Source organism: Dermacentor albipictus, chromosome 9 (genome assembly GCF_038994185.2).
Source record: "Dermacentor albipictus isolate Rhodes 1998 colony chromosome 9, USDA_Dalb.pri_finalv2, whole genome shotgun sequence".
Taxonomy (NCBI): Eukaryota; Metazoa; Arthropoda; class Arachnida; order Ixodida; family Ixodidae; genus Dermacentor; species Dermacentor albipictus.
In genome coordinates, this window is record NC_091829.1 from 124,420,506 (window position 1) to 124,446,822 (window position 26,317).

Here is a 26,317-nt window from a genome sequence, read left to right on the forward strand (position 1 = left end):
AGTGATGGCGCATAGTGCCAATTGTTCTAGATAGTTATTAATAATGTAGTTCACATGATCATTCCATGTCATGTTTTGTGAAAAATACACGCCCAGTGATTTGAAGCTTTTTACCACTTCAATTTTAGAGTTATTTAACGAAATGGTGGGCAACTGGACATATGTGGGGGCGGGGGTGAAATAAAACAGCTTTCGTTTTATTACTGTTTAGTTTTAATGAGTTCATTTGAGCCGATGCATTAATTTCAGACAGTGCGCTATTCACTCGACTACCCAAATTGGCACACGATTTGCCTGAAAAGAATAAACTCTTATCGTCAGCATAGATTATATAATGGTCTGTTTCATCAATGTGGACAATCTCATTAATATAAAGTATGAAAAGAAACGGTCCCAGGATGCTTCCCTGAGGGACACCTGTTTTAATAGATATTATCGAGGAATGTTTTCCTTCAATGACAACAAATTGAGTATGGTATAGCAAATACGACTTGATTAGTTTGTGCACGATACCTCTTATGTCACAGTGATCCAGTTTTTGAAGCAGAATATCATGATTAATGAGGTCAAAGGGTTTTGAAAAGTCGAAAAAAAACCCAAGTACCATATTTCTGCACTCGAAACTTTCTAGAATGATTGGGCTAGTAGTGCGAGTTCTGTAGACTTGTTTCTCCGAAAATCATACTGTGCAGAACTGATCACGTTGAAGTGGTCAGTTAAAGAGGTCAGGCGTTTCAAAATTTTCTCCAAACCTTTGGAAAATACAGGCAGAACTGATATAGGTCGGTAGTTGGACATGTCGTTTCTATTACCCTTTTTATATACAACTGTTACTTTTGCTGTCTGCATATTTCGAGGGAAGAATCCCGTAGATAAACACCTAATAAAGATGTAGGTAAGGCAGGGTGCTAGTATATGCATGACATATTTTACTGGTTTCATTTAAATATTGTCCGCATCAGTGGCTTTGCTATTGCTGAGAGTTAGAAATGTAGGAACAAGCACACCATCTGAAACTGGCTCTAGAAATATGCTATGGTTAGTTTGATCATTCACATATCTTAGGTCAGCGCTGCTGGTGGTAGCGTCACCAACTGATAGGAAGAAGTCGTTAAATGCATTGGCTAGCTCAGGGCCTTGAATTTCTATTCCATCTTCTACAATTTTGGTTACTGCCTCATATGCACTACTAATTACAGTGTTAAGTGCCTTCCAAACATTTTCTGTGCGTCCGTGTGTCGAGTTGAACAGGTTAGAATAATATTGCTTTTTTGCATCACGAAGATGTTTAGTGACAAAATTTATGTATTTCTTGAAAGCTTTGAGGGCTTCAGGGGATTTACTCACTATAAATGCCTTAAACAAATCGTCCCGCTTTCTTATAAGCTTGAGGCATCTTTATTTACCCAAGGTTTCCGACTGTTCTTGCGTTTTTAAAAGTCTTGATGGGAAAACACGCAAAGTATCATTCAGAGAACTTCTTCACAAACAAATCGTATGCCAAGTTGTGGTCGCTCGTTACAAATACGTCATTCGAGTTTGTTCTGCGTAAGCAATCTTTAAAAGTGGACAGTGTTTCAGGAGTAATTAGTCTGTAGGAAAATTCTGAATGCAGTCATTTAAGTGTATCAGTGAATTGACTGCCAAACATAAATATAGGCAAGTGGTTGCTAATATTATCAATTAAAGTGCCAGCCTTAACAAAGTAAGTATCGAAACTGGTTATAAACAGATCTAAAAGTGTTGTTGATTGTGGAGTGATTCGCATGGGGGATTTTATAAAATTTTGACTAGAATGAGAGTTTAACAGCGATTCGAGTTCTAATTTAGCACTGCTGACATGTTGATGTTGAAGTCACCACCCAGAATTAATGCATATTTTCTTTCCCTGATGAATTCTAACAGAGAGTTCAAAAAGGAGAAAAACAGACGGATATTATTTGAAGGAGGGCAGTAACAAACACAAAGAACCACATCTGATAGCATGCGTTTCATAAAAAGGAGTGATACAGCAGAATTCTGACATTAGTTCAGAATCAATTAAGTTGGAGATTAGCATTGCTGCGCCACCACCACTTCTGCCTTTGTGGTTCATGTAGTAGGATTTATATGTTGGAGATGTAAACGCATTCTCTTTCGAGGCAAACCAGGTTTCTGAATACATCACAACATCAAAGCGTACTTGCGCTTCACTAAAAAAATAATCAAATTCATCCTGCTTATTTCTACCAGATCTAAGGTTAAAATGAGCACGACTAAGGCATTTTTGGCAGCCAGTATCATAGAAGTTTTTAAAGTTTATAACCTGCACAGTTGAGGAAGGAAGCATGGTGAGAGGCGCAATGCAACCACTGCGCAGGTCTCGGCAGAATATTTTCCGCGTCAGTAGGGAGCACATCGGAAGGTGATAAATCTTAGGCATCCCGGCACCCGCTTGTCGGCATTCCCCAGCGCAGTCTGCGCGGGCACTGTCGGCGCCATTAGAGACTTGACGCGATGTTTCCGTATGCCGCGTTGGATCACCGAAACCTCGACAGAGCACACAGAGCAAACACCACCGTGCCGACACCAGTCACACAAACGAAAAAACGCGGCCTGCTCGCAGCGTCATGCGCGAAGACACAAATCAGCTGCTGGATTGTCTTGACATGGCTTACTAAGCTGAAACCAGAACTACTGCAGAGCCACTCTATCGAAGCAGGCAGAAACGATGATGATGAGCGGGAATTTCTAGTAGCACCACTTCGTGGGGCAGCAAGGAAGCTCCGTTCACAACAAAAATCGCGTTCAGCAAGTCGAACCATACACCGGTCAGAGTCGTTGCATGGTGCTCTCGACCTAGTTGGCTCCAGAAGTGTCCGAAAAATCAAACGAGAGGTTGCAAGGTGTCCGAACTTTCGGCAGTTATACATTGTGGTCTATGGGGAGGATGGCGGTGCCACGAAGCTGACCGACTAATCGGGCATGTCCGAATTTTTGGAGTCCGGAAAATCGGTCGGCGACTGTAGTTGCTTTTCAAAACGAAATCACCTGCTGCGCCTGCTGCTGCCACACATGAACACTATTGTTTCTAGAGTAGAAACAGCTTTTGCCCTCCACTGCCAATGGTGTGGGATAGCAAGCTGACAAGGTTTGTCATTACCCTGACCAAAATATCATCACTCTAACCCTATGTGTGTGGTTCCTTCATAGAAGAGGCAATTTCTTTGGTGATCTGTCAGGTAGAGAATTTAAGTCTGAATGCATGTCCCTGGTTTTAGAGTGTCTGTTCTCTTCTCGTGCCACAGATGAACTTCATGAATGGCCGCAAGTACGAGAATGCGCAGACGGTAAGCCTGTCACGGGTGCTGCAGTGTTGTGACACCCTGCGAGCAGTGCTCAAGCTGCTTGCGCGCAGGGGCTCGGACCAGTCTGAGCGGCCAGAAGACCAGATGGAGACCGAGCGGCTTGAGGTGGGAAATACTGTATTTACTTGATTCTAACTTGCCCTCCATTGCAACGCACATTAGTTTTTCTCTGTGTGGACTGAATGTGTGGACCAGATTACAAAGAGTTTTACTGCCAATGGCGATAGCTTGTCAGTCTTGTTGCTTCTAATGGATTGAGCATTCTTGGGACACTTCATGAACTTTTCCGTATGGTTCTGTGCTTTTTCTGTCTCTAACCATTTTTCTGGTGACTTGGGTCACTGCGTAGTCTGTGGTCTAATGGGTTGGATATTGGGCTGTTGTTTTGAAGAAACTGGTTTTAAAACCATCCATCGGACCAACTTGGGTGACTGAAAATGTGACACCAAGTATTGTATTACGATTATATATTATGATTATAACACGAAGTGATTCCGCCAAAAAAAAAGGGAAACTAGGAATAAAAGCAGATGTGTGCAGGGCTTTATTTATCGCTTCTGCGAACTGCCGCTGCAAAGTAAGTGGTAATAAGTGCCGACATCTTTCACTGTGGGCGATAACGGCATTGTCTTCTGTAACAGTCACCAAGGTTACTTGAATTGAATTGAATTGAATTGAACTTTATTCTCCTTGAACAAATACACAAGGAAGGAGCAGCCACAAAAAGCTACTGAGATTAGTAGCTTGACGAGGTGGCTGCCTGCCCTTTACACAGCAGCAGCAGCAGTAGTTATGAAACAATTTTCTTACAAATGACTGCTTTCATACATATGCACGGACAATGATTGCACAACAGAACATCAGCATTTTGCAAAATACAAAAGAAAACTTCACATTAACGCGCAAAATATATGAAAATAGATAAATAAATGCATCATAGTTCACAGGAACTGATCTCCCATTGTTTTTTTTGGACAACTGTGACACATCTACAGATCTGTTGGCAAAATTATTGAGCAGAGCTGGGAGAGTAAAAGCGATCGATTGTTTCGCATAGTTGTTTTGAGGTGTAGGTATGTGCCAAATATTATGGTGACGCGTAGGGTATACAGCAATATTTTCTCTTAATTCTGAAATCTCGCTGTAAAAGGAGTTGTTCTTTTTTGTGGCCGAACAGTATGTCTGAAGTAAACGATAATTATAAAAATCATGGACATTTATAACCTTAAACTGTTTAAAGAGTTGCTGCGTGTGAGAATCATATGGGACGTTTGCAATTATTCGCATAAACTTCTTTTGAATTAGGAACAGTCTGTTTAGATTCGTTGTTGTTGTTGTGCCTCATACTAGGTGGGCGTAGGATAACTGAGAAAGGGCTAACGAGTTATATAATAGTAGTTTTATACGTTGCGGAATGATATGTCTACATTTGTTTAGCATACTTGCAGTTTTGCACAATTTTTTATGAGTTTCGCGGATATGGTCATCCCAAGTTAAAGTACTTGAAAAATATACGCCCAGCACTTTCATGCATTCTACTATTTCAATCACATTGTGACCAAGTGTAATCAGCGGCAAATTTACAACCTTATTTTTTGGTCTGAAGAGTATTGCTTTTGATTTTGCGGTATTAATAAGTAAGGAGTTGCACTTCGTCCATTCCAGTAACAGTGGCGTTGTTTCATCAGATATCTTTTGTATTTTGTCAGTTGTTTTACCGGTGATTAATAATGTAGTGTCATCAGCATAGCAAATTGATGTTACATGTGGATTTGAGGTAAAGGAGTGTAGGTCGTTAACGTAAACACAAAATAAAAGTGGCCCCAATATGCTGCCCTGAGGTACTCCCATCTTTATGTATTTAATATCTGAAGAAGATGTTCCTATTGATACATACTGCTTACGATGCCTTAAATAAGAAGCTAAGAGGTCATACGCAATGCCGTGTACACCCTATGACTGCAATTTATCAAGTAGTATTTCATGCTGTAATGAATCAAAGGCTTTCGATAATTCTACATATACTGCCAGTGTTAAATTATGGTCTGAAAAGTTTTTTAAGATTATTTCCTTTTGCTGTAGAAGCGCGGTTTCCGTTGAGCAATGCTGATGAAATCCATGCTGAAAATTGTGTAGTAATGACTGCTTAGAAAAATAGTCAGACAATCTTATATACAAGAGCTTTTCTATCGCTTTGGAAAAAACTGGTAAAATCGATATAGGTCTATAGTTCTTCAATACATTTCTGTCACCACCCTTAAAAATTAAAGTTACTTTTGCAATCTGCATGTTTTTTGGAAATACACCAGTGGAGAGAATAATGGATGCGCTATCTCATGCACTGCATACTTTAGTGGTCCTAATTGCAGGTTGTCTACGTCGCAAACGCTACTGTTTTTAAGGTTTGTTATTGCGGAAGCTACCTCTTGAGCGTCTGTTGCGCAAAAAAATATGGTGTTTGGGGTTGTGTAAGGTCTGTGTATACTTTTGTGTTGTTGTACTGCATTACTTGTGAATTGGTTAATGAAAAAATTGTTGAACAGATTGGTTAAAGCAGAACCAGAAACATAATCGTTACCGTAACATATTGAGTCAATTTTGTTGGAATCTTGGTTACGCCCAAGCACAGTGTTTATTTTTTTCCAGGTTAGGTTGGTACGCTTAGTGTCATGTGAAAAAAGATTAGAGTAATACGCCGACTTCGCTTTCCGGAGCAATTTCACAATGTTGTTTCGAAGCCGCTTAAGTTCAGCAAATACATTTAGGTCCTTGGTTTTAAGGAAGGTAGCGTAAAGTTGTTCTTTGGTTTAAATTTTATCGTATATATCCTTGCTCACCCAAGGTTTTCTTATTTTGTGTGTCCGTTTAGCAGTTTTTGTGGGAAAACTTGCGTGATAAGCATCTTTTACTACATTAAGAAATTCGTCATATGCCTTATCTGCATCTTTGACTTCATATATGCACTCCCATGTAACATCCTGCAGGGATTCTTTAAATCGTGTCAAGTTTGCATCCGAAATATCTTGATAAACGCATTGATGTCTTGCTTTTTTATGGCAAACTGTGTCTAAAAGTAGAAAAACGGGTAAATGATCACTGATATCACAAGCTATGGTGCCAGCGGTAGTTTTTTCAAGCATGGTATTCGTTATGAATAAATCTATCAAAGTCTCTGATGTGTCTGTTATTCTCGTTGCGCTTGTCGGAACAATATCATAGCCATACATACTAACAGTCGATAACAAAGTCATTTGCTTAGAATCACGTTGAAGTAAATTAATATTAAAATCACCTCCGACAACAAGTTTGAGATTCTGCTCAGTTGAAAAACATAATGAGCGTGCAAAAAAGCTAAAGAAATTGTCAGAGCTGCCAGCGGGCGGCCTCTACAAGCCAACAAACATGTTTTCATTTGCACGGACCGCTACAGCTTCATAGTCATCAGTTACACATGTGTACTCTCTTTCAAGGTGGCAATCGATGCATTTTTGCATAAGGATAGATACACCGCCCCCTCTTTTGTTGTTTCGCGTCACGAAGAAATGAGCATACGGCGGTGGCGCATACATTTCCGAGTCCTTTTCATACCAGGTTTCTGTTAATATAATCACAGAGAAGGGGAAGCTTACGCGATGAAAAAAAAAAGTTCTAGGTCATCTATTTTTCATTTTGCAGACCGACAATTGAGAGTAAGAAAAGACAAAGAAAAATTTCGTGGTTTTACTTTTTCAGAGAACTGGTGGGGTAAGACAACCATATTGGATAATCACACGAGCAATGCTACTAAGTCAACGATTGCAACCGCGTGTCTTTCTCGACAGCAATCGCTCGATCCCCAGTGGCCTTCCGCATAAGAATTTTGCCGTTCGCATGCCAGACAAAACGGAAGTTGTTCGCCGCTGCCCAGTCTTTTGTTGAGCGTAGAAGTTCTCGGTTCTGTTTCGTTATATTTCATAGGATTGAAGCGCGATTCCCAACGTCTCTTAGCCTCTTACGTGTGGCGTACCACATTTCTCTCTCTTTTTGACGATTGAAACGAACAATTATACCGAGGGTTTTGTCTGGCCTTGCGGGAAGTCGGTGTATGGCAGTAATATCATTATCTTTCAGGCAAGGTACTTCAAGAACAGGTGCAAGTTCATTCACTTTACCGAGCAAACCTTCACCAGGTGTCACAGGAATACCATGGAACTCTAAATTTAGGCGCCTGCTGCGCCATTCGAGTTCATTGATGGCCTCCTGTAACTGCATCTGTGTTTCGCTCAATCGCGCTTCGTCAATCTTGTCCACTCTTTTCTTGAGCGACTGTATATCTTTGTCCTGTTTATCTAGACGTTTCATGATGTCGTCAAACGTTTGTGACATATGGTGAATCGATTCCTCTATTACGAGAACAGATTTGCTTAGCGGTAATAGTTTCTCTAGCTTTTCTCCTATCATCGCTAGCTGTAAGGCAACATCGGTTGCTTCGTATGCTGAACTGGAACTTTTTGCCGATATGCCAGCGGATTTTGCTTCCCGACAAGATTCGCGCTTCCATGTTTTCCGATAGGTATCACTTTTCGAGCGGAGTACCTTTTGTGTTACATCGCAACAGCTTCCAGCATGGAAAATGTTATTGCACTTAATACAAGCAATAGTCAATTCATCGTGTGTGGTAGGCTTTTCACAGACAGAACACTCTGTACTAGACATAACTGCAAGGGTTCAATGGCAGCAGCGGCAGGCGAGACAGATTAAGGGCACTAATAGTACAAAGCTATGGTTAACTGACCTGCGTAAAGCAGCAAGCAGATTTACGATGCGCTCTGGTCACCGCCGCTGCTGCCAGTGGAAAGCCATGCAGATATCGCTGGGTTTATATCAGGCCAAGCAGTGTCCAGATGTCGCTGCAGTGCCGTGACGTTGCGCTGAAGTACGATGCAGTGGTTCAGCTTGTAGATATGGTCCTCGTGGTTGGCGTTCCGTGGCAAGATAACAGCGACCTTTCTTCTTTTTTCCCTGCGTAAAGCAGCAAGCAGATTTACGATGCGCTCTGGTCACCGCCGCTGCTGCCAGTGGAAAGCCATGCAGACATCACTGGGTTTATATCGGGCCAAGCAGTGTCCAGATGTTGCTGCAGTGCCGTGACGTTGCGCTGAAGTACGATGCAGTGGTTCAGCTTGTAGATATGGTCCTCGTGGTTGGCGTTCCGTGGCGAGATAACAGCGACCTTTCTTCTTTTTTCCCTGCGTAAAGCAGCAAGCAGATTTACGATGCGCTCTGGTCACCGCCGCTGCTGCTACTGGCAGCAGCGGCGGTGACCAGAGCACTTTGTACAGGCAGTCCCGTACAGTGCCGTACAGTGCAGTGCCGGACAGGCAGTGCCCCAGAAATGCCCTCAACATGATCCCCATGACAGCAAAGCCTTTCCGGACTGTTTGGGGACCAAATGTGGAACATTGCAGACCACTCGCTTGCATGTCTGCACTACAGCGCCGATCATTCTGCTCGAGGTTGCGAGTAAGAAATAAAAGAAAGAAAGAAAAAAAAGCAGTTATACTCGTGTCACGAACTCTAATACCGTAGAACCTTGTTGGTGTGATTCTGAAAACAAGAAAATGCGACAAAGGACATACAAACCGGGAAAACATATGTTCTGAAGTCACTGAGAAAACTAAAACAAAATGTGTTTTTGTGTTGAGTCAACACAATAATGTGTGTCGGCAATAATGTGTTGACTCAAGTGTAGTCGACATTTTAGTAAGGTGAAGCGTTGCAAGATCTTTGCAGCAGGAGACACCAAAGCGCGCCAAGCTAGTGGGTCCCGAGCAGCTCGAGATGTCCCTTGTCGTTCTGGCGGGTTTGGCAAACTTACGTTCGTGCACCTCGTATTCAGTCTAGGTCGGCAGCTTCCTTGGGCTGGGCATTTGGTCAGGGAGTCTCAACATGCCACCAACCTGGTGAGAATCGTTGCAGTGTGAGTTGGCCGATATGTGTCGAACTGGTGGGCCTTGAGACGTCCGAGATGCGCAGTGTCATTTTCTTATTGCATGCTGTTTTAAGGCGGGACACTGTTATTGAAATAATGTTATCCTCTTTTTCATCAATATTAATGAAACTTTCCGGTCTTATTAAGATTATTGGGCTGATTTCAAATATGTAATTAGTTTTTTTGTAGGTCAATTAGTTTCCACGATAATTAACATTTCACTTCCGTTGTTTAAGGCCACAATGGAAAATAAATGGCACAATAAAAGATTGCTTGTAAGGCATGTTTAGATAGCATAAATACTAAGGAATGAAACATGGCAAGCACATTTTTTATCTGACCCTTAAGGGGGTACCTGGGCCTTGAGCAATACCATTATTGATATTGCTGCTAGAGGAATGAAATTTGTAGGTAATATGTAATTTAATGCAAAAAAAGAGGTGAGGCGTACAGACAGGATGCAAGAGTATAGAGGTGGACAACACGAATGCCGACTAGCAGCTGAAGGGAGCACTGAGGCGAAAAAAGAAAGAAGACGCAAGGCTCATCTGCGCAATCTCAGAAATGAATGAATGAATGAATGAATGAATGAATGAATGAATGAATGAATGAATGAATGAATGAATGAATAAATCCTTACCAACTAGCTCAGCTTTCTGTCATTCTAATATGTAATTTAATGTGCTTGATGCAAACATGTACAGTCGCCGACCGTTTTTCGTACCTCACGGGGACTGCGAAAATGTCCGAATAAACAGGTGTCCGAAAAAGCAGATTAAGAAAAAAAAATGAGATCCTTTATTTCCACGCACTTATTCGGGCTCGGCAGTAGGCTTAGAAGAAATCATGAATGCGCCGTTGCACGCTGTTTCGTTTACGCGCAATCAGATAAGCCTGAATCTCGGAGAGGGTCGTACAGTCACTATTAGTGGTTGAAAGCACAGTCACTGCTTGTACACGCTTCGCATGCGACGGCAGCGTAGCACATGGTGCGTCATCTTCCGACTCAGAGTCATCGTCCGGCGGTGCAGCAGAAACCTGACGAATGATCTTGCCGTCGTCGAGTTCTGCGCATGTCAATACAGCAGTGTCAGTACCTATGAAACTGTCAAACGAGACGTTGTCCGGAATCGCAATGCAACCACTGCGCAGGTCTCGGCAGAACATTTTCCGCGTCAGTAGGGAGCACATCGGAAGGTGACAAATCTTAGCCCTCCCGGCATCCACTTGCCGGCATTCCCCAGCGAAGTCTGCGCGGGCACTGTCGGTGCCATTAGACACTTGACGCGATGTTTACGTATGCCGCGTTGGATTACCAAAACCTCGACACAGCACACAAAGCAAACACCACCGTGCCGACCCCAGTCGTACAAACGAAAAACGCGGCCCTCACAGCGTCTTGCGCTAAGAAACAAATCAGCTGCTGGATTGTCTTGACATGGCTTACTAAGCTGAAACTGGAACTGCTGCAGAGCCACTCTATCGAACTAGGCAGAAACGATGATGATGAGCGGGGATTTACAGTAGCGCCACTTCGTGGGGCAGCAAGGAAGCTCCGTTCAAAACAAAAATGGCATTCAGCAAGTCGAATCATGCGCCGGTCAGGGTCGGTGCATGGTGCTCTCGATCGAGTTGGCTCAAGGAGTGTCCGAAAAAATCAGACGAGAGGTTGCAAGGTGTCTGAACTTTCGGCAGTTGTTACACATTATGGTCTATGGGGAGAATGGCGGTGCCGCAAAGCTGACTGAATAATCGGGCATGTCCGAATTTTTGGAGTCTGGAAAATCGGACGACGACTGTAATAAGTTTTTCACTGTATAATGAGAAAAATATTTTATACAATTTTTCCTGTTCCCAGGTTTCGGGGTGACTGGCAGAAAATGTTTTGCAGTAAGAAGTGTAAAAGTTATCTGAAAATATTCCTGAATGCTCAAGGAGTGCAATAAGCATTGTCTTATGTTTCTACCTCTGCTCTATCCAAAGTTACAAAAGTTCAAAGTTGTAACTTGACATGCAATATATATATTTCTTCCTCAAAATTTCAATAGGTTTCAAGGTGTTGAAATGCGGTATTATAGACTCATTCCACTCCCTTGGAGCCTAGCTATTGGATAAAGCAAGCATTATTCAAATTGGATGATTAGGCAAGTAACTATGCCTCCCGGAATATTGCTGATTACCAAAAAAAAGAAGAGAAATGTGTTGAGAAAAGTGGAAAAAGCTAGCCACCATGGGAAAAAAAAAATTTTATTCTCCTGGATGTACGAAATTGTCATAGCCAATGGCTCAGAAGGCTCTGGGGGAATAATCTGGATGGGAATTTCCTCGCTGCCTCTGCTTTGCAGCTGCTTGAAACGCTGCTGATGACATTCGCTTTCTCTCCACACTAACAATGTGATGACAGTCCTTTTCAGGGAAGACACTGCTATTGATATAATATTCATTTTTTTCATCAATATTAATGAAACTTTCTAACCTTATTAAGATTTTTGTGCTGATTTCAGATATGTAATTCTTTTTCCAATAGGCTGTTTACTTCTGAAGATAAATGAAATTCATTGTTCATCATTTGCAGAAACTAGAAAAATACCTGCGCTACGAAAATTCATATTACCGCATGCCTAGTACTAAAAAACATAAGGAACACAATGGTAGGAATACTTTTTTGATATAACTAATATTAGTAACTCTATAGCAATTCAATATTTACTGTTCCAAATGTGGGTTTCCTACTGTCTGAGCTAAAGCAGAATTGAAAATATTTAAAGCATAAATTCCAAAATCTGTTCCTACCGTTGTGTACTTTGCACACTCAGCTACAAGCCACAACAAAAATTATAGCTCTACCTGCCTTGAAGGCAGAGACATCACTGCCCCAAATCAGCAAGAAGTAAAAAATTGGTGTTTTGAGAAAACGAGAAAAAAAGAAATTCATTCACTTTTAATCAAAAGTGCAGAAACAATTTGCAATATTTTGCAGTGAAAGTGATTAAAAGCCACCAGGAATGTTGTCGCTCTGACCACGGCAACCCAAATATGGTAAAAACATCGTTTGGCGCCGTTCACAGATTCCTGGTAGCTTGCATCACGTGCGCGGCAAGGTTGCTGTTCACGCGGGTTGAGCTCCACGCCAATTTGATATCACCGCAGCACGCACAGGTGATAATGATCTTTATGGCTTGGCCATATTCCCGTTTGCTTTTGCCTACTGCGACGCTACTGCGACACATCTCGCACTTCACAAACGACATCAGTGCGTTCATAGAGTCCAACTGACAATAGCGAAACCTGCCTCGGCGTCGACTGGTGCGGCTGCAACGGCGTCGGGGCAAGTGAGCAAATCCAACTCTTGCTTTGTTGCTGGCGTTGACGCAAGAACTTGAAGCTTTTTTTGAGCATTCATCTCCCACTGCAGCGAATCCGCACGCTGCAACATTACAGTGCCACGCTGAATGCGGCCGCTGTCTGGAACACACTCACTCGTTGGTGAGCTGGCTAGGCCTACATGGGCATCGTTCGTGGCGTCAGCATCACTTGTGGTTGGTGGCGGACAATGCAGAAGATTATCGATGTTCTTCGAAGGAATGGAACACTTTTGAAAGTTATAAGCAGACCGCTTCTTCTGTTTGCCGAAGTGGTGGATCGGTCATAGTTTCACATTTGTCACAAACCTAAGACACCTCACCTGCGGAATGGAGCAGACGACAGGAATCTCGCGTAGCCAACCACAGCACGCGTTTCTGGTCGAAGGATGGGATCATGTGTTTTGACTTTTTTTCTTCCTGGATTTTAACGTCATCGGTGAGCCGGCGGAGTCCCTTTTGGTGGGAAATTGAAGAAGAAAGGCTCCTCTTTCCAACGAGACCAAGATGGCTGTGATCGCATGCGTAGGAAAAGAGCTACGCACTGTGATGAAAAGGGTAGTTTTTGCGCGGAATTCAGCTCACAGTGATGTCATAAATTATATTGCAGGCAAAATACTCTTCTGCAAGATGTGAAGCTTGGCGAAGTAAGGGAATAGTAGCTGTAGGTATTGAAAATGTTATTTTCAAAAAATCGATTTTTTTCTCACTTTTTTCGCCTCAAGACCCGTGTCCCCCCTTAAAAACTGAATCAATGACAAGGGTGATGTTCGAATTGAAGTCACCCGACGACAGGACAGCGAAACCACCTTCTTTGTCAGAGGGTAAAAGTGATAATGAGTTCACTTTCAGAAACATATCCAATGTAACACATGTAAACAAATGTAACATATCCGATCAGGAGTACCTTTGTGGAAGGTTTGCAATGCATCAAAACATCCACACCTTCTGCAACACACCTTTCAGATTCGGTATCTGGGGCACGTCTTGCAACTTGCCTGACAAGGGTGAGAAGCTTGCGTGGGGACTTTTGAAGTTCCACAGTGAACTTTGGCCCAACCGCTAACACATGTTGCACCTTTTTAGGTAATGTGACCCTTGATGGAAGTGTCGCATCTACAACACAGTGCGCATTTTTCCTCAGCAGTGGTGGCTTCTTTGGAGGTATGGCACGTAGTTGTAAAAGCGCATGTTGCCACAAATATTCAGCAGTTCTGTTGACGATAGCACGCTTCTTCCGTGTTCTTTAACTTCACAGTTCTGACAGACCGTCTACAGCAAAGAAAAAGTGGCATGAGTTGTCTACTATCGTTGAAGGCCACCCTTGCCATTGATTCAGTTTTTAAACATGATGATAGTGTTTCTCTTGCGAATGTGAAATTAAAAGCAAAAAAACTATGCAAATCCCTTAGCCTTGACAAGCTAGCAAAAGTGATATAAAAAACTAAAAAGTAAAGCCTAGATATTTTGTTTTCAGCTAAGACGCATAAGATTGACTGCCCTCTGCGGGTTATTGTAACTGAAGCAGCGACTCGGTAAAAGCTGTTGGCTTGTTTTTGCAAGATAAACTAACCCTTCTAATCATTGACGATCCTTTCCTTGTTAGAGATTCTGGTGAAGTTATTCGTTTTTTGAGAGAGACTGAAAGGGGACTCAAAACGCTCTCAATCGACGTTAAAGATCTGTACTGTTCACTTCCGCATGGCAAGTTGCTTCTGTTTGTTGAAGAATGCATTGATGACTTTGGAACAGTTGGCTTTCAAAATGCCGCAGGTGTTTCTGTTAGCGGCTTTCTTGAATTGCTAACCTTCTATTCGAAATCAACTTTCACCTCATGAAATGAACGAAATTACATACAAAGGTATGATGTTTCTATAGGATCGTGCCTGGAACCAGTCGTCAAGGAATTAGTCAAGGAACCAGCCAGTTGAAAGACGCAGCTTTGCAGTGCTACCATATACAAGGACTGGGAGAGCAGACATACACTGTGCCGACTTCCAACAATATTTTATTGCCTTGCCACATCATGTGTATACAGTGAAACCTCGTTAAACCGTAGTTGGCTGGAGCTCGGAAAAACTACGTACTAAACGGTAGTACTGTTTAGCTGAAATAGCATGAGATCGCTCACTTACCTGTCGAAAACGGAACTCAGAGAGAGTGCGATGAAATGGGAAAAAAACATGCAGTATTTATTCACTTCCCGCGACAAAAGTGTTATTTTCGTTTGATGCCACGGTGGCCTAGCACGACGACAGTGGCCTCAAACTTACTGAAGCTGCGTGCCAGCTTTTCAGCCAGCCCCCTCTTCTCGGCAAACACTCGCATGGCAGATTCCTTGTTGGCGTTACGTATTCTCCGTGCACGCGCGCAGTAGTGCTGCAGAAGTCCCGGAGGGGCATTTTCATTGCTGGGTGCTGGAGTTTTGAATACTTTTCGTTTGGAATAGAGTTAAGTTATCGCGCCCCTGTTCTTGTCGCGACGATCGCATTTCATTCATGAGGCTGACGTAACGCGTAGCTTCTGCCACTGTCGGGCCTGAATCGCCCGTGCTGTCGCTTTCTGTGTCGTCCTTATCACTGTCACTAGGCGACACTTCGGCAACAGAGGCAACGATGGTGAAAAGTCGAGCCTCGTAGCCGACATGTCTTCGCGGTCAAAGTAGCGCTGCTGAGCAACTTCTTCGCATTCCAAATGCCACACACTGTAGTCAACAGCAGATCCTTGTCGCGTGCCAGCGCCAATTTCTCCGTGTCACGTTCGATAGCACGGACGTCGTCTAATTTTTCTTCTATGCTGAGCACCCGGCGTCTTTTTTATCCGAGCTTCGGAATGACGCGAGTCCTCGCTTGCACGACGCCATAACGCTCTCTGGCACGGCGGCGAAATGATGTTGATGTTGATGTGGCTTCACGCGCAAACGCACAGGGCGCTTGGAGGCCGTTGTTCCGATCTCTGAGGCTTGTTCTGCCGGGCTGCCCGATGGAGACGACGCACCGCCGTGTTTGCGCGACGAAAAGTTGAAACGCTACGTTTTAACCGATGCGTACGCAATAAGCTGGTATGGTTTATGCGGATACAAAACACATTATGTTCAATGGCCGCTAAGTCGGGAATTTGATTTCACTACTTTTAAAATGAAACTACTGTTTAAGCGGGTACGGTTTAACGAGGTTTTACTGTATATATAAGAGGGGGCATGTGCAGAAAATATTATGTGTCCATAATGAGCGCTAACCTATGACGTCGCCTCAAAAAAGTTCTTACGCCTGCCATCACTCGAGCCGTATGCGTCAACAATGGCGCCACTGTTGCTGTCAGGGGTATGTGCACTGCTCGCATAGGAATTTCTGGCCGCCAAGTTCCAGTCCTGTTTCCCGTGCTGACTAGTTGCCCTTATGACCTAATCTTCAGGCTCGACTTTCTGACGACGCACTCTGCCCTCATCGACTGTTCCACCGGTATACTGTGCTTCGAGCTTCCTCTTCTTTCAGACGTTCGCCCCGAACAAACGAACACCCTCTGCACTACAGTGTTTGTTTGCTTACCTCCAAAAGCCCTAACCTTCGTCAAATTAGCCTCAACGGCAGCCATACCTGATGGTGACTATGTCGTCGCACCTATTCGTGATGTCCTCCTGGCGCGCGACATCTATGTGCCACACTCCGTCGTAACCCTTGCCGCTATTCAGATGTCTCCCCGATATCAATTTTGGCTCGATGAAGCAAGTGTTACCTGAAGGCATAGTGGTGGCCACGCTCCGGTCAATGACAGACGACCACGTCACTGCTTTTGCAGCCGACGCGTCTCCAGATCCTCCTGATTACCCGAGGATGCCTTGAACCTCGACGGCCTATTATGTCCCATGGTCGCTCCGGACCTCGCACCTGACCAAGCAGCCACCCTATATCGCCTTTTGCTTTCCTACCGTGACATATTTGACACTCACAATTGACCACTTGGTCAGACGTCCCTTGTTAGGCATCGGATAAGCACTGGTGATGCTGTTCCCATTGTACAGCTGACCGGCGATACCCTGGCGGGACAAGAAGCTCTTGTCCAGCAAGTACGTCGAGCAGCCATGGCCAGTGGAGTCCTGGAATGAGGACCCCACCCACTCGACCTCAAGAGCAACCACCTCGATCGTCCAAATAAATGTTTTTTCTCTCTCTCCCATTCACTGCCGATCGTATCGCCTGTCCACAGCAGAGCGGCAAGTTATTCAGCAAGAAGTAACCAAGATGCTCGCCAGAGACATTTTTGAGCCCTTGTCGAGTCCTTTGGCGTCGCCGGTCGTGCTCGTGAAAAAGAAAGATTGCACGTGGCGTTTCTGCGTTGATTACCACCACCTAAACCGAATTACTAAATAGGGCGTTTACCATTTACCACGAATTGATGACGCTCTTGATTGTCTCCACGGTGCCAAATACTTTTTGTCCATCGACCTTCGATCTGGTTATTGGCAGGTTTCGGTCGTTGAGCAAGACCAAGAAAAGACCGCTTTCGTCAATACAGATGGCCTCTACCAATTCCACGTTATGCCGTTCGGTTTATGCAATGCCCCTGCCACATTCGAGCGGATGATCAACTCTGCTTCAAGGTTTCAAATGGTCAACTTGCCTTTGTTACCTCGACAACGTCCTTGTGTTTTCTCCTACATTTGAGATGCACCTTGAGTGTGTCACAGCTATCCTTGACGTCTTCCGCAAGACTGGGCTCCAATTAAACTCATCGAACTGCCACTTCGGGCGCCGACAGATTACAGTGCTAGGCCATCTCGTCGAAGCTTCTGGGGTACAACCCGACCTGGAGAAGGTTCGAGCAGTAACGTCTTTTCCTGTACCTCAGTCTGTTAAGGACGTCCGGAGTTTTGTGGAGCTCTGTTCTTATTTCCGACGGTTCGTGAAAGATTTTGCAGCAATCGCTCGAGCACTCACTGAACTTCTGAAGAAAGATGTGCCTTTTACGTGGTGGTTCCCTCCAGGCTGCTGTATTTTCATGCCTTATCACGACTCTCGCCAATCCACCGCTCTTGGCCCACTTTGACCCGTCCGCACCTACAGAGGCCCGAACCGATGCCAGTGTTTATGGGATATGCGCTGTCTTATCGCAACGCCAACACGGTCACGACCGCATTATAGCCTACAATAGCCGGATCCTGACAACTGCAGAGCGCAACTATTCCATTACCGAACGCGAATGTCTTGCTCTCGTCTGGGCTGTTTCGAATTCCCGCCCATATTTATATGGCAAGCCCTTCTCAGTAATCACAGACCATCATCTTCGGCAGCACATCTTCGGCGATCGCCTCTTCGGTGATCTCATCGCAGAATGAGACAGCACTGTCTGCAGTCAAAAACTTCTCCTTCGACACACCACCTGTGTCACCAGTAGGAACGAGCTCCCAGAGCTCGGTTATGTCAGCGACTTCCACCGGGTCGGTCTCATCGGGTTGGGGAAGTTCGTCCTTACGCACAAAGCCCGCCTTCTTGAAGCAATTGATGAACCACTGGTAAAGCGCCTCTTCAACATCGGCGTAAAAAGGGTCCCTAACCCTTTTTCGCTGATCGGCATGGCCGCTGATAGCTCCTGCCTTCACAATCGCGGTGCTCCCGGTTTTCAAGATGGTTGATATCGTTAACTGGACGACCTCATACTTCTTCACGAGGGCGCCCACCTTGAAGCCGCATCGAGAGTCCTGCAAAATATCCATCTTCGTGTCAAGCGACACAGCTTTGCGCTTTGTCGGCGCCATCTTCGATCTGGGTTGAACCGTTGGTTGCACGCTGCTTCGGTGGCGTCAGCCTGCTATCGCGAGAGAGATGTGAGACGGGCGCCACCGCACCGCTTTGCTTGTCGCTTTTTTTTCTTTCTCTTTTGGAGCGACTGTGGCCGACGCGCATGAAGCAGCTAGCGCCATCTTGTGGCACACTGCACCTACTCAGCTATTCTCCGGTGCGCGGGCGGGGCGAGACGCGCTGCGCGGTAATGGCGGCAGATACGAACTTACGGAGGTAAACATCGCCTCGTCTCGACATCGTTCGTTTCAGGGAACTAAGCAACGCAAATGTTATGATTATTTGGCATGGAAAACGCCGTCCAGACTGCAAAATTTTGATTATTATATCCGATATGCGGTGAATAACCTATCGTTATAGATGGTTTTTTTCCCCATAGACCTAATGCATAAAATGACTCTCATGTCGACCCATCGTTATAACCGATATATCGTTATATGTGGTATCGTTATAAGGGGACTGCACTGTAATTATAGAAATCAATCTTAAGTAGTAAGGAGGTTGACTTAATGTGGCACATGGTTTTCTCTATCCTCCAGTAGTAATAAATTTGCTATGTATTGTTTTTTCAGATGCACTCACTTGCCTGTGAATATTTGTTTCAAACTGACCTTTGGCCTTTGGCTAACAGTCCAGTTGTGTCGATATTTCATAGCAAGAAAAAAAAGATCAAAAACCAAAAGAGAGTTGAGGATTTTATTTGATTTGATGCAGCAACTGATGAGCAAGACGATGGGCAAGGACCTGGACGCGAAGATGCACTTTGCCTGGAATGCGCTACAAGTGGCAGTCAACGTTGTTGTGGACAGCGAGCTCGATCGGCTCAACACCAACAAAGGCACACCGGGCATCAAGCAGGTAGGAACAACAGCACAGGCCCTGTTTACTGTATTGATTGTAACTCAAGATTTATTTGTGATTTTCGTTGTTCAAACTCAGCCCTCTTGTTATGTTCAAATGATGGCAAAATTAACCATTTTAACACAAATACAGTCAAGCCCACTTATAACAAAATTCAAATGCCATGAAAATTCCATTGTTATAACCAATAATTGTTATAACCAGGTTGCATGAAAAGTTCAAAATAGGGGGATGGCAGAGCTGATATGAGAAAACTATATACAGTGAAACCTCGTTAAACTGTAGTCGGCCGGAGCTCGGAAAAAGTACGTACTAAACGGTAGTACTGTTTAAGCGAAATAGCATGAGATCGCCCACTTACCTGTCGAAAACTGAACTCAGAGAGAGTGCGATGAAAGGGGAAAGAACATGCAGTATTTATTCACTTCGCGGGATGTAAGTGTTATTTTCGCATGATGTTGCGGCGGCCTAGCACGATGACAGCGGCCTCAAACTTACTGAAGCTGCATGCCAGCTTCTCAGCCAGCCCCCCTCCTCTCGGCAAACACTCGCACGGCAGATTCCTCGTTGGCGTTACGTATTCTCCGTGCACATGCGCAGTAGTGCTGCATAAGTCCCGGGGCGCCTTTTTCAATGCCGGGTGCCGGAGTTCGGAAAACTTTTCGTTTGGAATAGTTACGTTATCGCGCCCCTGTTCTTGCGACGATCGCATTCATGAGGCTGACGTAATGCGCAGCCTCTGCCACTGTCGGGCCCGAATAGCCAGTGCTGTCGCTTTCCGCGTCGTCCTCATCAATGTCGCTAGTTGACACTTCGGCAACAACAGCGGCAACGATGGTGAAAAGTCAAACCTCGTAGCCGACATCTCTTCGCGGTCGCAGCAGCGCTGCCGAACAACTTCGCATTCCAAATGCCGCACACTGTAGTTAACAGCAGAACCATGTCCCAGGCCAGCACCGACTTCTTCGTGTCACGTTCGGTAGCACGGACGGCGTCTAATTTTTCTTCTATGCTGAGCACCCAGCGTCTTTTTTATCCGAGCTTCAGAATGACGCGAGTCCTCGCTTGCACGACGCCATAATGCTCTCTGGCACGGCGTCGAAATGATGTTGATGTTGATGCGGCTTCACGTGCAAACGCACAGGCCGCTTGGAGGCCGTTGTACCGATCTCTGAGGCTTGTTGTTCTGCCGGGCCGCCCGATGGAGACGACGCACCGCCGTGTTTGCGCGACGGAAAGTAGAAACGCTACGTTTTAACCGATGCGTACGCAATAAGCTGGCACGGTTTATGCGGATACAAAATACATTATGTTCAATGGCCGCTGAGTCGGGGAATTGACTTTACTACTTTTAAACCGAAACTACTGTTTAAGCGGGTACGGTTTAACGAGGTTTTAGTGTACCGTATTTACACGATTGTAAGTCGACTCGAATGGAGGTCGACCCCCCCCAAAATCACATGCCTCACAAAAAGAAAAAAAAAGTGCGTGCGCATTTCTCACAAGAAAAATTTATTGCCATGGTTGATGACTACTCATCCTCACTGTAGTCATCCTCACTGGTGCTGCTGCCGTCATAGCTGCTGTGGTCCCACAGCACGTCGTCGTCAAGTGCGAGTCCACATTTGGGGAACGACTGCACCACAACATCGCGCGGTACCGCCGCCCAGACAGAGAGGTCCCACCCGCACACAGTAGCCAAGGAGGCCCTCCTCAGGCGCCCGCTTTGGGTGAGGTCGGGGTTTCCTCTGGAAATCCAGTCATTGTATTCGTGGCGCAGCAGGTCTTTAAAAGAGTTGTTGACCCTCACGTCGAGAGGCTGAAGCTTCCCCGTCAAGCCACCGGGGATTACAAGCATGTTGGTGTGCTCCTTATGAAGCACCGCTTTCACCTTGTCAGTGAGCTGGCCCCCGGAAAGAGTCCAACACTAACAGGTTGGGGATGTCTCTGTTGAGGGATGCCCCCGGCCTCAGGAGCCACACGAGACGGTTCCACCATTCCACTACCATATCATCCGTCATAAATCGCTTTGCATTCGCCTGTACCACAAGGCCTTTGGGAAGCACCTCTTTAGGCATCGTCTTCCTCTTAAACACGATGTACGTGCGAAGCTTGGTGCCATCCGCCAAGCATGACAACATGACCGTAAAACGCAGCTTTTCGTTGCCCGTTGTCAGTAGGTTTACATCGCGTGCTCCCCTAACGCTCACGGTTGTGCTACTGGTCATATTGAAGTATACAGGAGTCTGGTCGGCATTGCCGATCTGGCCGAGCAAATACCATCGGGAGTCTCGAAGTTTGAGGAAGTGCCTATGGAAGGCGAGGACCTTATCCTCGTATGCGGCCGGCAACTTCTGGCACATGCTGGTGCGTCTACGAAGGGAGAAGCCAGCCCTCTTCATAAATTTAGAGGCCCAGGCCCTGCTGGCTTTGAATTCAGTCTTCAGTATTCCTGCTTCCGAAGCGAAGACATGGGCTTGTTGAGTGATCATTTCGCATGTGACCAGCAGTGATCGATCGTGTAGATACGTCACGTACGCCGCAAGCTTCGTATCCAGCTCCGGAAAGCGTCCGGACTTAGGCCTGCGAAAACCACGGCGCTTGGAGTCGCATGAAAAAATTTCCGCGTGCTGAAGCCGCCACTGCCGCACCACACGTTCACTCACTCCAAACTTGCGTCCTGCAGCGCAGTTTTAGTTTCCTCGGCATGGAGGATAGCAGCCCGTTTGAATGCAGCAGTGAACGAGCGCTGACAGTTCTTTCGGGCACTCATGACAGGCACGACGATTCGACACAACAGAAGCACTGACAATCACGTGGTCGTCGAAAAAATCGTATCTCAAAGAGAAGCTCTTCCGCCAACTACCAATACCCCCCAAACGGCGACTTTTCCATCAATGATCAATGATCCCGCAAGAGCCTTGCGCTCGCGGTGCGCACAGTAAATGTTTCTTTAAAGAAGAAAAAAAAGCTTCTGTACAAGCTCGTGAAATAACCATACGCTGTGGGTTGAGCGTGAAACTTTATTTGCAAGAACACATTCGCTGCGAGATGACGACTATCCAATCAACCGGAAGCGGCCACTGCCGCACTGTGGGATACCAAAACAAGCTACATGCGACTGACGAAAACGGCCACACGCAATTTCCTTTACCTTGTGAGTATGTTACTCATATTCAGTGAGTGTTCTGTTGGTCTCTAATAATAAAATGAGTTATCAGCGAATTCCTTGATTCAGTTCATGGCGCTAACGTAGCCATGATCATATCACATTGTTCAATACATTTCCGAACTCGATGGCGGGAGGTTTGTTGCTCTAGGTACGGTGGCCAATGGGCACAGATTGGGAGCGCCAACTTTCAAAGTGGGCATCACCTGTATTGACATCAAAATGCATGCAATATGGTAAATTATTGCGCTACGCTTCTGCCGTAGCCAAGGAAACGTAGGTACAAAGTTGTAACCACGCTGTAGCGTCCCTGATTTCTCGATTTTCTTGCTTTTACTACCAGTTCACGGTTCGGTTTCGATTCTAAGTAGACCCCCCAACTTTGGATTGTCAAATTTGAAAAAATGGGTCGTGTAAATACGGTAGAATCGTGTAAATACGGTAGGCAGGGAGGGCAGTGTACCTCCCCACCACCTTCCTCTGCCCAGCTGCTGATTGTGTTCACTCGTTTAACTGTTTCCTGGGTGCTCCGATCGTGTGTAACAAGCCACAGCTGTTGGCGTTAAAGAATGGCATTGCTATAACAACTGCAAAGAGTTGTCACGGGTGGCAAGCGATATGCGAGCACTGCCAAGGCATCACTTTGGCGGCCCCAAAAGAGACCTTTTAAAAATCACGAGAAGGCTGCCGTGGCAGCCTGTCAGCTTGACAAATCCAGGAGAAATGTTTAGGAGAGCTCGCCACAAGCATCTCATTAAATACTTTTCACTGGCTTGCACGAGAAAAGCCTATGTCTTGCTTTACGTGAAGCTTGCTGACATCCTTCTCTAAGGCATCGAAGTGCTCCACATTGTGCAGTGGAAGGTTCCTCGCGAAAACGAAGCCCCAGAGGGACTGAATCATGCCGGGCCTCCTGTGAGGACAACGTTGAGGCAGCCTGCCCTACCGTATCATCGCTGCCGTTGTCGCTGTCTCTATCCGATGCAAGCACGTTCACGACGATCGTCTCATTGGTTAGAAGCGCTTAGTTTCCAAATCTATAGCTGTGCATTTTCCTTTCATTGGCACGTGCATTGCCGATGATCAGCGGGCGGATCAGCCATGTTCTGTTTCAACGGCGAGTCAAGTGAAGTTGAGAAACCGCGTGGCTAGGAACGACTTCGACACAACCAACAAAAAGGAACCCGAGCAATTAAAGCTGTTAGCAGAATTGCATTAAATGAAGAGCCAGTGAGCAACATGCAAGCAATCCACTTGCGGCGTAGTTGGCATAGTCCATTTGTGTTTCGGAGGGTAGGGTGGCGTAGAGCTATGGGTGCAGCCCATTCGTGTTTGGAGGGGTAGAAGGGCGACAGGAGAGAGCCGCGTGGAGATGGCTGGAAAATGAGCTTGTGGCGGCTGTTGGAGCAACGGCCCATCATGCAGCGGCTAGAATTTCTCGTTTTCTTTTTTTCTTTTCAAGGATTTCGCATTTCACTACCTTCGGCTCGGACACCCAGCAACCAGATTCATCGTTATAACTGATAATGCTGCATCGGGCATGGTAGTAAGCGGGTTATTTCACCATGGAAAACATACAAAAGTCGACGGTGCAGCAGCTTCTCATTGTTATAACCAATATATTGTTAAAACCGGTATCATTATAAGCGGGTTCGCCGTATTCCTAATCCCACTGTTTTTAGCGCTACATTGGAACTCTGCATGTTCATGTCTCGATGCAATCTATAGAGAAGTTGACCGAAGTCAAAACTTGTTTTTGTTTTTCAAACGATGTCATTTCCACTGTGTTTTTATGTCACGGTTACGAAGCTGCAGCACCCTATGGCCTTTCACACTTCGACTTCATTCATTCGTGATGTTATGGCAATGCAGTGGGTTCGGATGACGCTTGCTTTGAGTGAGGAGCAATTTTGATGGCCTAGAAGCTGGGAAACTCTGTTGTGGCTTGGCAGCTCGACATCAATAAGTCGACGATTAATGGATGGCAGGACCAACAGGAGGCCCTTTGTGAGGCCGGTCGGAAGCGCTCCATGGACCACGTAGTGGCTTGGCACTGCTCCTTAATGAAGTAGTTTTGCGGTCTTTTAAGAGGTGCTTAATCTTGAACAGGCTCGATAGCACAGAGGGTTACTTGATTCTTGGGCGATAACTTTCATGGCTTGTCTCGGCACCAAACCCCTTGAAGTATAAGGCCGATGGCGCTCTTGGCACTTTTCAAAGGTAGTGAGCTTGCCACAGTGCGAGGAACACTTGTCAAGGACAGGTTCGGTGCCGAGTTGCACGAAATTTCGTGAAGGGGAAATTATCTCCGAAAGTGACCCACCAAGAATACATTCCTAGAAAAGCTCTGCCTCTTACTCAGATGACAGTGCTGAGTGAAAAGAACTCGTTTCCAAATTGTGATTCCTTGAATAAGAGTACCACTTCTTTTTCTGTTCATGTCACGTTACATTTGCTGTTTTATTTTTCTAATTTCATGTTACTGGAAAATTGACCCTCGTGTTACAGTTGGGGCTATACTACATTCGAGTAAATATGGTACCTCTTTATTTTTACTTACCATATTTATTTACTCGATTTTAATGCTTCCTCGATTGTAACGCGCACATGTTTTCCGCTACAAAAAAAAAAAAGCTCCTGATTGTAACGTGCTCCTGTTTGCCGTGACCTAAAAAAAAGGAAAAGTCCTTTACAGTACCACGCACCGCATTCTTTCATACAGAAATACAACTTTCTCTCACTTGAAAAAACAAAGATGCATTGAAATTGCGACAAATAAAAGAAAGTAGCAGTTTTGCCCAAAAGGCGAAGCATTGCTTACGATAGCAGATTAGTAGACAGCTATTCGAAAAGTAAGGATAGTAGTTTTATCGGCTGTATAAACTTCGAAACATTCGCTTACTAGCTAAATTAACAAGCACAGTGTCACGTGCACACAAGCAAACGTGATCACTTCTCACTCAATGACCGCGCAAACTTTTTATCAAAATGCTGGAGCGAGGAAGTGTGGTAGCAGGAGTGAGAGAATTGACATTTGCGTGGCCTTCGCTTCAACGCGAACTAAGCAACGAGAACACAGCGCGGTGTGCCCAAATGCGTAGACTCTTGTCTTCGTTGCAGATCTCCATCGCAGACTGTACGTAGCAGCCGCCTGTGTAGAATGCCTCTCCTGTTTGCGCCAGTCCCGCAAGCAAAATTCGGCAACTCCAAACGCCTGTGATGCGGCCCGACTTCCGTCGTTCTCCGCACACGTGATTGCTCTCCTTTTAATTGCGGAATCGTGATGAACTCAGCATGTCTTTGCAGTTGGCGCTTCCATGGTGATAGAGCAAACGCAGAAAACGAGAAGGCGGACGGTGCACTAACCTAAGCCAAAGGAAGGATTGCCTAAGCACATATACTGTAGCACATGGAGGAAGCTATGGCAGCTAGGCTCGAAGCGCGTAAGATGCGGGCATATTGAAATGCCGATGGCGATATGGTAATGCAGATTTAGGGTCGTACTCGGTTCTAACGTGCACGCAATTTTTGGACCTGTTTTATGGGAAAAAAATTTGCGTTAGGTTCGAGTAAATATCGTATTTACATGATTGTAAGTTGACCTACTTTTTTAATTTGAAAATCTGAAGGGGGGGGGGGGTTCAACTTACTATCGAAACCAAAACATGGCACTGCCAAAAAAGCAAGACCAACGAGATATCAGGGGGGCTACAACGTAGTTGCAATATTATGTTTGCTCTATGACCCTACCCGTAGTTTTTGCTATCCCGCGTGTTTGTTTGCTTTTCAGGAGGTTTTTCAACATTTTT

General features: G+C 45.2%; 1 protein-coding gene across 1 annotated transcript in view; it reads left to right on the forward strand.

Annotated features, from left to right (window-relative positions):
* Polr1A (RNA polymerase I subunit RpI1) overlaps positions 1 to 26,317 on the forward strand; it is a 304,676-nt gene that overhangs the window by 35,007 nt on the left and 243,352 nt on the right. Inside the window, exons 6-7 of the mRNA XM_065452564.2 lie at positions 3,288 to 3,452; positions 19,193 to 19,336. Coding sequence (XP_065308636.2) covers positions 3,288 to 3,452; positions 19,193 to 19,336 — 309 coding nt within the window. The remainder of the gene's footprint in view (positions 1 to 3,287; positions 3,453 to 19,192; positions 19,337 to 26,317) is intronic.